The sequence below is a fragment of the Dipodomys ordii genome, unplaced genomic scaffold (assembly GCF_000151885.1).
Source record: "Dipodomys ordii isolate 6190 unplaced genomic scaffold, Dord_2.0 Scaffold11, whole genome shotgun sequence".
In the NCBI taxonomy this organism is placed as follows: domain Eukaryota; kingdom Metazoa; phylum Chordata; class Mammalia; order Rodentia; family Heteromyidae; genus Dipodomys; species Dipodomys ordii.
The window spans coordinates 17,675,092-17,687,115 of record NW_012267227.1 but is presented as its reverse complement, the minus strand read 5'-3'; the positions used below and the strand labels follow the sequence as shown (position 1 = coordinate 17,687,115).

The following is a 12,024-nucleotide window of genomic DNA, read 5'->3' as shown; positions in this document are numbered from 1 at the left end:
TGTCTTCTGTGTGTGTTCCTGGGGCTTGAACTCGTGGCCTGGGCGCCGTCCCACTCTACCACTTTGAGCCACGGCGCCACTTCTGGTTTTCTGGTGCTTCATTGGAGACCAGAGTCTCACGGGCTTTCCTGCCCGAGCTGGCTTTGAACCCCGATCCTCAGCTCTCAGCCTCCAGCGTAGCTGGGATGACCCGCAGGCGCCCGTCTGAATCGCTTTCAGCCCCGGAGGCGGCCTAGGGCTGCGGGCCCGCTGGGTTTGGGCAGCCCCGGGAGGTGATTGGCTGCTGCGGACCCACCCCCCCTCGCTGATTGGACGGGACCATCCGGAAAGGATGGCCGTGCGGCTGCCTCCCCCGACGCACACCGCTCCCGGAGAGGCTGCGAGGCCGAGATGGCGTCTGCTGCTCGGTTGCTGGGGAGGCGGGTGCTGAGCTGGAGGCTGCTGCCCCCCGGCGTGCCCCTCGCGGGCCGCGCGCCCCGGCGAGCCCACTCCCTGCTGCCCGTGGACGACGCGATCAACGGGCTGAACGAGCAGCAGAAGCAGGTATGGAGCTGCACCCCCTCCCGCGGCGAGGCCTCCCCGCGCGGCGCGGGCCGCCCCCGGGCTGTGCCCAGGCCTGGGCCTGGGCCTGGGCCTGCCCTGATCCCGGCCTCACGCGGGTAGAGGTGCTTTGGTAGAGGAATTGGTCAGGGGTGCGGCTGGTGGCCTCCGTGAGAGGGGTGGGTGGGAAGGGAGAGGGGGAAGAGGGGAGGGGGGCAGAAGGGAGGGGAGGAGGGGTGTCAAACGCACATGAACTTAAACCTGAACCCTGTGTAACACTGTAACTCCCAAACCTCTTGGATGATCATAATCACCAGGCCGTGGTTTTGGCATTAACAGGGAACTTTGAGCCTGCAACTTGCTGTCATTCTTCATCCTTCCGCTTCTGAGGTCCAAAGCACAAAAGTTGAACGAGCAACTGGAAGGCTATGATTACACATGATCTATTTTAATGTTATTATTTATTTATCTTTGTGCCAGTACTACAGTTTGAACACAGGACCTCATGCTCTTGACTTTTCCTATCACGCCTGGAGCTCTCCCACTATACCTACACCCCTGCTTTAGTTTTTTTTTTTTTTTTTTTATGCTTCATTCGAAAGTAGGAGTCTTGTATCTTTCATATGCCCAGGCTGGCTTCTAACCAACATTCTTAGATCTCAGTCTCCTGAATAACTAGGATCATAGTTATGAACCATCAGCATACTGCATGGATTTCTTCATTTACTTTTTGTTGTTGTTATAAAGGTGAGGTACGGAAGGGTTACATAGGTACATTTTTTATTTATTTTGTTTTTGGCCCATCCTGGGGCTTGAGCTCTGGGCCTGGGCGCTATCCCTGAGCTTCTTTTTGCTCAGGATGAGTGTTCTACCACTAGAGCCACAGTGCCACTTCCAGCTTTTTTGAATAGTTTAGTGGAGATAAGAGTCTCATGGAGCTGGGTGCCAGTGGCTCATGCCTTTGATCCTAGCTACTCAGGAGGCTGAAATCTGAGGATCACAGTTCAAAGCCAGCCCAGGCAGGAAAGTCCACATGAGACTCTTATCTCCAATAAATCACTAGAAAACCAGAAGTGGCGCTGTGGCTCAAGCGGTAGAGCACTTGCCTTGAACTGAAGAGTGCAGGGACAGCACCCAGGCCCAGAGTTCAGGCCCCACGACCTACCCTCCCCCCCAAAAAAAAAAGTCTCATGGAGTTTCCCGCTGGGGCTGGCTTCCAACCAGGATCCTCAGCTCTCCATTTCCTAAGTAGCTAGTATGACAGGCGTTAGCCACCAGCACCTGGCATAAATACATTTCTTTTTTGACATTGTCATCCTTTTGTTCTCTCTTTTTTTTTTTTTTTTTGGTCAGTCGTGGGGCCTGAACTCTGGGCCTAGGCACTGTCCCTCAGCTCTTCAGCTCAAGAGTAGAGCTCTACCACTTGAGCCATAGCACCACTTACGGCTTTTTCTGCTTATGTGGTACTGAGGAATCGAACCCAGGGCCTCATGCATGTAAGGCAAGCAGACTACCAATGAGCCACCTTTGCAGCCCTCCTGGATTTCTTTTAAGACCATTGTTTTCTCTGGAAGAAACCAAGAAAAACCTCTAGTAGCAAATACCACTTATGTATATATTAAGCAACTGTAAGAGACTGCCTAGCAGAAATACTTAGGATAAAATTTTCTGACATAGGGCTGGGAAGGTGGCTCAGTGGTAGAGCGCTTGCCTTGCATGCTTGAGGCCCTAGGTTCGATTCCTCAGCACCACATAAGCAAAAAGGAAAAAGCCGAAAGTGGTGCTGTGGCTCAAGTGGTAGAGCACTAGCCTTGAGCTGAAGAGCTGAGGGACAGTGCCCAGGCCCAGAGTTCAGGCCCCACAATCGGACCCAAAAAAAAAAAATTCTGATAAATGATCTGTTTATGTCTGTTGTTCACTAGGGGAAATATATTTGCTATAGGCGGTTCACATAATTTGGAGAAAGAATATGAAAAATCCCATCTAGGGTCTATTCTGTTTGAATTCTAAAGATCCCACCTGGTTATTCCATTAACTGTGCTCTCTGAAGCCAAACTGTAATGTCTGGTTTTGTGGGCCATTATTTACTTCCTGTAAGTCCTATGGAATAATGACTAGGTATGCATCTTTGGGCCAAACTTAAAGAAATTAACTTTCTCATAGTTTCTAACATTTGACATTTAGTGTTTAAGTTGAATGCTGCTTTGTACCATTCATTGGTAAAGAAACTAAATGTTTGCCAATCAAAGGTTTGGGGGGGGTGTGTTGTTTTGTTTTTGTTGATTTGGGGACTTGAATTTTTTTTTTTTTTTTGTGGGTCATGGGGCTTGGACTCTGGGCTTGGGCCTTGTCCTTGTGCTCTTCAGCTTAAGGTGAGCACTCTACCACTTGAACCACAGCACCACTTCCGGTTTTCTAGTGGTTTTATTGGAGATAAGAGTCTCAGGTGGACTTTCCTGCCTGGGCTGGCTTTGAACTGTGATCCTTAGATCTCAGCCTCCTGGTATTACAGATGTGAGCCACCGGCACCTGGCAGGGCTTGGATTCTTATTCTTGGGGCCTTGGTGCTGTCCCTGAGCTCTTTTATTCAAGGCTAGCAGCTCTACCACTTGGATCCACAGTGCTATTTCCAATTTCTTGGTGATTAGTTGGTGATGAGACTCTCACAGACTTTTCTGCCTGGGCTAACTTTGAATCACAGTCCTCAGATCTCAGCCTTCTGAGTAGCTAGGATTACAGGCGTGAGCCACCAGCTCCCCAGTGCCCTCTACCACTTTGAACCACAGCACCACTTCTAGTTTTCTGGTGGCTAATTGTAGATAAGAGTCTCACAGACTTTCCTGCCCGGGCTGGCTTTGACCTGTGATCCTCATCCTCAGATCTCAGCCTCTTGAGTAGCTAGGATTACAGGATTAGGATTAAAGCTAGGATTATGAGCCACCAGTGCCCAGCTCAAATGTCATTTTAATGTATAGATCCAAATACTGTAAAGAGGATTGTTTTAGGTTATAGGTTGTATTTTTTTTGGGGGGGGGTCCGGTCGTGGGGCCTGAACTCTGGGCCTGAGCGCTGTCCCTCAGCTCTTCAGCTCAAGGCTAGTGCTCTACCACTTGAGCCACAGCGCCACTTCCAGCTTTTTTCTTTTTGCTTATGTGGTGCTGAGGAATCGAACCCAGGGCCTCGAGCATGCAAGGCAAGCGCTCTACCACTGAGCCACCTTCCCAGCCCTAGGTTGTATTTTATAATGGTCCTATATAACAGTTTGAGGCTAAAGGCAGTGTTTAACATGCGAGCTTTGAGACTTCAGATAGAAACAAAATATAAGTTAAATGATTACGTAACGAAGTAAATCTTATCCTTGTGACCAGAATAAAGATGATTTTCAAAATAAAGGAAGGAAAGAAGCAAGGAAAGAAGGGAGGCAGGGACAAAGCAAAGGTTTACAAATGAGCAGCATAAGAGCTCTTGGCGGGGGGCGGGGGCAGCAGCAGCATGAGAGGAATGTGGCTCTTCTCTAGCAGGTCTAGATACTTTGCACATAGATCTGGAAACCCCAGATGTGTTTGGGTGCTTAGTCAACAGAGAGAAGTTCTTTGAATATACCAAGTTTCAATCTTACATCTTGGAGTTTGAGCACTGTCCCTGAGCCTTTTTGTTCAAGGCTAATAATAATGCTTTACCACTTAAGCCACCACGGAAGAGAGTCTCACAGACTTTCTTGGACTGGTTTTAAACCTTGATCTTCAGATCTCAGCCTCCTGAGTAGCTAGGATTACTGGTGTGAGCCACTGGCGCCCGGCTGACCTGATACATTTGAATGAGTTACGTGGGGCGGTGGCTTACAGTCTGGATCCCTGGACCTGGCTCTGTGTAGCGGTGACACGCCTCTAGCTAGCAGTAATGTGAATGTGTCTGTGGTATCTGTCCACCCCTCTCCCTCCAGCTTCGTCAGATGATGGCTAAGTTCCTTCAGGAGAACCTAGCTCCCAAGGCCCAGGAGATTGATCAGACCAATGATTTCAAGAACATGCGCGTAAGTCATCAGGCCGGGGGCGGGGCGCTGGGAGTGGGTGGAGGCTCCCTGCTGTCGGGAGTGGCTGGCAGGGTCCTGTCTTCCTGGTCCAGCCACCTGTGACTGGCTGCCTTCCCCCAATTCCCTGCGTTCCTTTCTGTCCACAGGAGTTCTGGCGGCAGCTGGGGAACCTGGGCGTGCTGGGCATCACAGCACCAGGTGAGCATGGCTTCTCCCCGAAAGAGGACGAGCTTCGTGTGCCCTCTAACTACTTCCCAAGAGAGGCATGAAGGGGATGGAAAGACCATACACCAACACCCCCCCCCCCAGAACTTCTGCCTTCTTGGACCTGAGAGGGCGTTCACTGGGCTGAGAGGGGAGGACATTCTTCTGTACGTTCAACCAAGGGAGCATGCAGTAGACTCATTGAGTCAGGATCCCCGATGCCTCAACTTGGTACCTATTTTTCTTTGCTTTCTTTTCTGCTTTTATTACTTTTTTTTTTTCCTTTTTCCTTTTCTGTCAGCTAGAGTGCTTGAACTCAAGGCCTGAGCACTGTCCCTGAGCCTCTTTGTGGTCAAGGCACAAGTGTTCTTTTTTTTTTTGGGTCCGGTCATGGGACCTGAACTCTGGGCCTGGGCGCTGTCCCTCAGCTCTCCAGCTCAGGGCTAGCGCTCTACCACTTGAGCTACAGCACCACTTCTGGCTTTTTTCATTTTGCTTATGTGGTGCTGAGGAATCAAACCCAGGGCCTCATGCATGCAAGGCAAGCACTCTACCACTGAGCCGCCTTCCCAGCCCCACAAGTGTTCTTGAGCCACAACACCACCTCCCGCATTTTTGGTGGTTAATTGGAGATCAGAGTCTCACAGGGACTCTCCTGCCCAGGCTGGCTTCAAACCGTGATCCTCAGATCTCAGCCTCCTAGGTAGCTAGGATTACAGGTGTGAGCCATTAGCGCCCAGCTTTTTCTTTTTTTGTTGTGTGGACTGAGCCTAAGACCTTTATTAATTAGTATGTACTCTAGAAAGTCTGTGTGCTTAGCCTCTGGCGGACTGTTTGGGGAATTTAGAAGCAAGTAGTTGCCCTGAATCTTACTGCCTTAATTCCTGAACTCTGCCCAGCTGGTGTCTTCTAAGCAGGAATGGCCCAGGAAGATGTGTATTGGGGGGGGGGCTGCCTATTCTCTGCCTACAGCTTGGCTATGGGGCTTTGTTGGGGGCAGTGGTAAGAGAAATGTTTGTCTAGGCCTTTAAGTAAGGTGACTAGATTACATGATTAATAGGCTCTTGGGTTGGGCAACAGTGGCCCCCCGCCTATAATCCTAGCTACTCAGGAGGCTGAGGGTCATAGTTTAAGGCCAGCCAGTCTAGGAAAGCCCATGTGACTCTTATTTCTGTGTGATTCTTTATTTTTAGCAACAACCAAAAAAAAAAACAAACTTTACTCTGTATCCCAGGCTGGCCATTTTTTTTTTTTAATCGGTCGTGGGGCTTGAACTCTGGGTCTGGGCACTGTCCCTCAGCTCTTCAGCTCAAGGCGAGTGCTCTACCACTTGAGCTACAGTGCCACTTCCTGTTTTCTGGTGGTTTATTGGAGATAGGAGTCTCACGGTCTCTCCTGCCCAGGCTGGCTTTGAATGATCCTCAGACCTCAGCCTCCTGAGTAGCTAGGATTACAGGCGTGAGCTACCAGCGCCCGGCTGGCCTTTTTTTTTTTTTTAACTGTGTAGCCCATCTGACCTCAAACTTGCAATCTCCAACTCTGCCTCCCACATACTGGAATTACAGGCATGTGCCACCTCTCAGACCTCAGTACCTGTTTAGCTGCCTCTGTGCTTTCCTTCCTTTCCTAAGAGACTTAGATCAGCCTGATTTCTTAGATTCAGCATGAGTGAACATGTCCCTCGGGCCTTGCCAGGCTTTACCCAGATGAGTAGACCTGAGAACCCAGCCACTTTGATTTTGGATCTGTTATCCAGGAAAGCTCATTTTTAATAGGGAGTTCTGAAACTCTCCATCTCTTCTGCCCTCTGCTGTACAACCACCCACTTTTCTGATTTCCCCTCAAGAGGAGACTTTCCTGCCCAGGAACAGGAGTCATTTTGGCTCCCAAGAGATCCTGTGAGATCTCACCTTCCTGAGGCCTTTGTACACATATTCTTGGCCTCATATCTGTATTTGATGCTTTGGCTACAGTACCCTCATCCCTAACCTTAGCGTTTGTTGTACTTTCTCCATTCATCTTTTTATCTCTTTCTATTAGTACTGTTAGGAGCGTGGGGATTGAGGTGCTTGTTTGCCTTTATCTAATATGTTACAACGTTTCGTCATGAATACTTTTGAAAGATAGGTATGAATAGTGTGTACCCATGTAATGCTTTCACTTCATTTGTGGTTTTAAATTAAGAATTTAGATGTTCCTCTCATATGCAGACTGGTATAAATATTGGACACTATCAGTGTTAATATGTGCTTTCCACTTTCACACATATTGAACTGGGACATGTAAACTTTGATTTGTCCAATTTTATGCTGTGTGGAATACTAACCACTTTATGTATTTTAACTTAGTTTTAATATTTTAATTTTTGGGGAGAAATCTTTTCACTTCTCATATAGCTGTTATATATGCTAAATGTTTTATGTTTTTTGTTTTGTCTGTCATAAGGCTTGAACTCTGGGCCTGGGCGCTGTCCCTCAGCTCTTCAGCTCAAGGCAAGTGCTCTACCACTTAAGCCACAGCACCACTTCCAGCTTTTTCTGCTTATGTGGTGCTTAGGAATTGAACCCAGGGCCTCATGCATGCAAGGCAAGCAGTCTACCACTGAGCCAACTTCCCAGCCCATATATGCTAAATGTTTATATGCAGAAATATTAGTACTTGAACAAATTCAAAACACATGGTTTGCCGGGCACCAGTGGCTCATGCCTGTAATCCTAGCTACTCAGGAGGTTGAGATCTGAGGATCACAGTTCAAAGCCAGCCCTGGCAGGAAAGTCCATGAGACTCTTATCTCCAATAAACCACCAGAAAACTTGAAGTGGCACTGTGGCTCAAGTGGTAGAGCGCTAGCCTTGAGCTGAAGAGCTGAGGGACAGCGCCCAGGCCCAGAGTTCAAGATCCAGGACCTACCAAAACAAAAACAAAAATGCACATTGTTTATTAACCCTTGCGCCTGCATGGTTCATTAAGTTTAAATTATATCTGATTCACAATTACAGTTATATTTACCTTGAGCAAAAGAAGCTTAGGAACAGTGCCCCAGGCTCTTGAGTTCAAACCCCCAGGACTGGCAAAAAAGAAAAGAAAGAAAAAAAAAAAACGGTTCCTCGGGGCTGGGAAGGTGGCTCAGTGGTAGAGCGCTTGCCTTGCATGCATGAGGCCCTGGGTTCGATTCCTCAGCACCACATAAGCAGAAAATAAAAAGCCAGAAGTGGCGCTGTGGCTCAAGTGGTAGAGTGCTGCCGGGCGCTGGTGGCTCACGCCTGTAATCCTAGCTACTGAGGAGGCTGAGATCTGAGGATCGCGGTTCAAAGCCAGCCCGGGCAGGAGAGACCGTGAGCCTCCTATCTCCAATAAACCACCAGAAAACCGGAAGTGGCGCTGTAGCTCAAGTGGTAGAGTGCTCGCCTTGAGCTGAAGAGCTGAGGGACAGTGCCCAGGCTCAGAGTTCAAGCCCCACAGCTGACAAAAAAAAAAAAAAAAGTGGTAGAGTGCTAGCCTTGAGCTGAAGAGCTGAGGGACAGCTGAGGGCTCCATGACTGGATCCCCCCCCCCCAAAAAAAAAAAGGTTCCTCTGTGTATTGTAATTTAACCTGATTGCCTTTCTACTCTCAGTTCAGTACGGCGGCTCTGGCTTGGGCTACCTGGAACATGTGCTGGTGATGGAGGAGATATCTCGGGCTTCTGGAGCCGTGGGGCTCAGCTATGGCGCCCACTCCAACCTCTGCATCAACCAGATTGTGCGCAACGGCAATGAAGCCCAGAAGGAGAAATACCTCCCCAAGGTGAGGGGATGGGAATAGAGACTCCACCCTTGGCTGGGTACCAGCAACTCACACCTGTAACCTGTAACCTAGCCTCCGGAGGCTGAGATCTAAGGATTGCAGTTCAAAGCCAGCTCAGGCAGGAAAATTCTGAAGCTCTCCACTCCCACCCTCCCCCTCCCTGGTGGGACTTGAACTCTGGGCCTAAGTGCTGTCCCTCAGCCTTCAGCTCAAGGCTAGCACTCTACCACTTGAGCCACAGGGCCACTTCCAGTTTTTTGAGTGGTTTATTTGAGATAAGACTCCTATGGACTTTCCTGCCTGAGCTGGCTTTGAACCCAGGATCCTCAGATCTCAGCCTCCTGAGTAGCTAGGATTACAGGTGTGAGCCACCAGCTCACAGGCTCTGAGAGAGATTGTCTCCAATAAGCCACAAAAAGCCAGAAATAGCCGGTGGCTCAAGCCTGTAATCCTAGCTACTCAGGAGGCTGAGATTTGAGGATTGTGGTTCAAAGCCAGCCTAGGCAGGAAAGTCTGTGAGAGTCTTATCTTCAATTAACCACCAGAAAACCGGAAGTGGCGCTGTGGCTCAAGTGGTAGAGCCCTCTTGAGCTGAAGAGCTTAGGAACAGCGTCCAGGCCCAGAGTTCAAGCCCCACAACCAACAACAACAACAAAGCCTGAAATAGAGCTGTGGCTCAAGTGGTAGGGTGCTAGGCTTGAGCAAAAGAGCTCAGGGACAAAGCGCAGGCCCCAGGATAAAGCCCCAGTACCAGCACAAAAGAAAAAAAGAAAAGAATCCACCCTTGTGTAAGCACAACCATCAGCTCCAAGATCCCTCTTCCACTGGAGGAAGGCATTCTGACTTGTGTTCTGTGGCTTGACCAAATCCCATTAGGAAGGACTCAGATTATCTGGACACCAATGATTCACACCCATATCCTAGTTACTCAGGAGACTGAAAGCTGAGAACCATGGTTCCAAGCCAGCCAAGGCAGAAAATTCCCTGTGAGACTCATATCTCCAATTAATCACTCCCAAACTGAAAGTGGTAGAGAGCTAGCCTTGAGCAAAAGAGCTCAGGGACAGCGCCCAGGCCCTCAGGTTAAGCCCATGAGTGACAGAAAAGAAAAAAAAAATGTTGAAAATAGGGCCAAAGTTCCCAAATAATTGAATTATAACCAGAAAATATTTGAAGAAGACTTTAAGGGAAAAAAAAGAACAAGGCTGGGGATGTGGCTTAATGGTAGAGTATTTGCCTTGCATACCTGAAGCCCTGGGTTCTGTGTATACACCACATACACAGAAAAAGCTGCAAGTGGTGCTCAAGTGGTACAGTGCTAGCCTTGAGCAAAAAAAGCTAAGGGACAGTGCCCAAACCTTGAGTTGAAGCCCCAGGACTGACAAAAAAAAAAAGGTGTTGGAGTCAAGGCTAAAGTGGTAAGGGCCCACTGAATTCAAACCCTTGTGCCAAGAAAAATAAAGATGGACATAGCTCAGTGACAGAGTGCTTGACTGGCATGTGAAGCCCTGGGTTCCATCCTTAGCACTGAAGAGAGAATGAAAGAAAAGAAAGAGGGCTGGGAAGGTGGCTCAGTGGTAGAGTGCTTGCCTTGCATGCCTGAGGCCCTGGGTTCGATTCCTCAGCACCACATAAACAGAAAAGGCCAGAAGTGGGGCTATGGCTCAGGGACAGTGCCCAGGCCCAGAGTTCAAGCCCCACTGTTGATGAAAGAAGAAAGAAAGAGAGAGAGACAGAGAGAGAGAGGAAGAAAGAAAAAAGAGGAAGAAAGAAAGAAAGATAGATGGATAGATTGTGGTTACTGAGCTTGCAATCCTAGCTATTTGAGAGGCAGAGATTGCAGGAAATCATGGTTCAAGGCCATGCCAGGCAAAAAGTTCAAGGAACTAAGCAGTGACTGGGTGTAGTGGTATGCACCTATTCCTTCGACTATGGGGGGAACACAGAGGCACACGACTGTTGACCCCAGTGACACGGAGAAACTCAAGTGGGAGCATTTCAATCCAGGCTGGCCCAGCAAGACCCTACTGGAAAAGAGCCGGTGACAGAGGGCCTAGAGGTATGCTTACAAGGCCCTGAGTTCAATCCACAGTACCACCGAAAAAGAAGAAATGGAAAGAAGATAGATATTGGGCTTCTCTGCCTGGACTTTACTGATACCTTGGTCTGAGACAGCAGCTTGAAGGTCGGTGTCGTGACTGGTTCTGGAAGAGGCAGTATCTGCGAACTGCCGTCAGGTGCTCCCAAGGTGGTGACTTCCAGGGTGGTGACACGGCCTGTTGGGTTTTCTTTCCAGCTGATCAGTGGAGAATACATCGGAGCCCTGGCCATGAGTGAGCCCAATGCCGGCTCTGACGTTGTCTCCATGAAGTTGAAGGCGGAAAAGAAAGGTGAAGCCACTCAGCGAGGAGGGCTAACGCGGGCAGTGGGAGGAAGCTGATCAGAACGAGGAGGCGGCAGCTGAGGCTGTGCCTTCCCCACGGTCTCCAGAACTTTCTCAGCTGAGCAGATTCTGAAGTTCTGTGAGCTGGCTGAGCCAGCTTGAGCAAGTGGTTCATATCCTGCCTTTAGGAGATCATTATATCCTGAATGGGAACAAGTTCTGGATCACTAATGGCCCTGATGCCGATGTCCTCATTGTCTACGCCAAGACGGATCCCGCTGCTGTGCCAGCCTCCCGGGGCATAACAGCCTTTATCGTGGAGAAGGTAAGGGGCCTGGGGCTGCGCTCCGAGAGGTTTCTTTCTGTCTTCAGACACAAGCTGATCACAAGTAAGATCAGTGTTGTGTTCTCTGTTTCTGGGAGTAGAGGTGAGAATGAGGATGTAGAGCCAAAACCACTGACGGCTGAAGAGGGGGTGGGCCAGGCAAGGCCCTGGGTTCGAGTCTCCAGCACTGGGTAAAAAAACATTGAGTCCAGAGAGAGTGAGGCCGTATAAAGAAGTGTAGGGCGGAGGCATGACTCACATAATAGGTGTCTGCCGCCCAACAGATCTCAGGTCCTGCGTTTAAACTCCACTACTGTCGGGCGCCGGTGGCTCACGCCTGTCATCCTAGCTACTCAGGAGGCTGAGATCTGAGGATCACAGTTCAAAGCCAGCCCGGGCAAAAAACTCTGTGAGACTCTTTTCCAATAAACACTCAGAAAACCAGAAGTGGCGCTGTGGCTCAAGTGGTAGAGCGCTCGCCTTGAGCTAAAGAGCTGAGGGACAGCGCCCAGGCCCAGAGTTCAAGCCCCAGAACCGACAAAAAGAAAAAGAATTAACACTGGAAAGTTTTAATAAAACTGAGAGCCTTGCCGGGCGCTGGTGGCTCATGCCTGTAATCCTAGCTACTCAGGAGGCTGAGATCTGAGGATCGCGGTTCAAAGCCAGCCTGGGCAGGAGAGACCGTGAGACTCCTATCTCCAATAAACCACCAGAAAACCGGAAGTGGCACTGTAGCTCAAGTGGTAGAGCGCTC

The 12,024-nt window shown here is 49.4% G+C and overlaps 1 protein-coding gene across 1 annotated transcript in view; it reads left to right on the top strand.

The window, feature by feature from the left end:
* The first annotated feature begins 353 nt into the window (after positions 1 to 353).
* Ivd (isovaleryl-CoA dehydrogenase) overlaps positions 354 to 12,024 on the top strand; it is an 18,003-nt gene continuing 6,332 nt past the window's right edge. The window contains exons 1-6 of the mRNA XM_013010234.1: positions 354 to 543; positions 4,484 to 4,573; positions 4,720 to 4,771; positions 8,393 to 8,562; positions 10,859 to 10,952; positions 11,134 to 11,270. Of these exons, the coding sequence (XP_012865688.1) occupies positions 391 to 543; positions 4,484 to 4,573; positions 4,720 to 4,771; positions 8,393 to 8,562; positions 10,859 to 10,952; positions 11,134 to 11,270 (696 nt within the window). The 5' untranslated portion in view covers positions 354 to 390. The remainder of the gene's footprint in view (positions 544 to 4,483; positions 4,574 to 4,719; positions 4,772 to 8,392; positions 8,563 to 10,858; positions 10,953 to 11,133; positions 11,271 to 12,024) is intronic.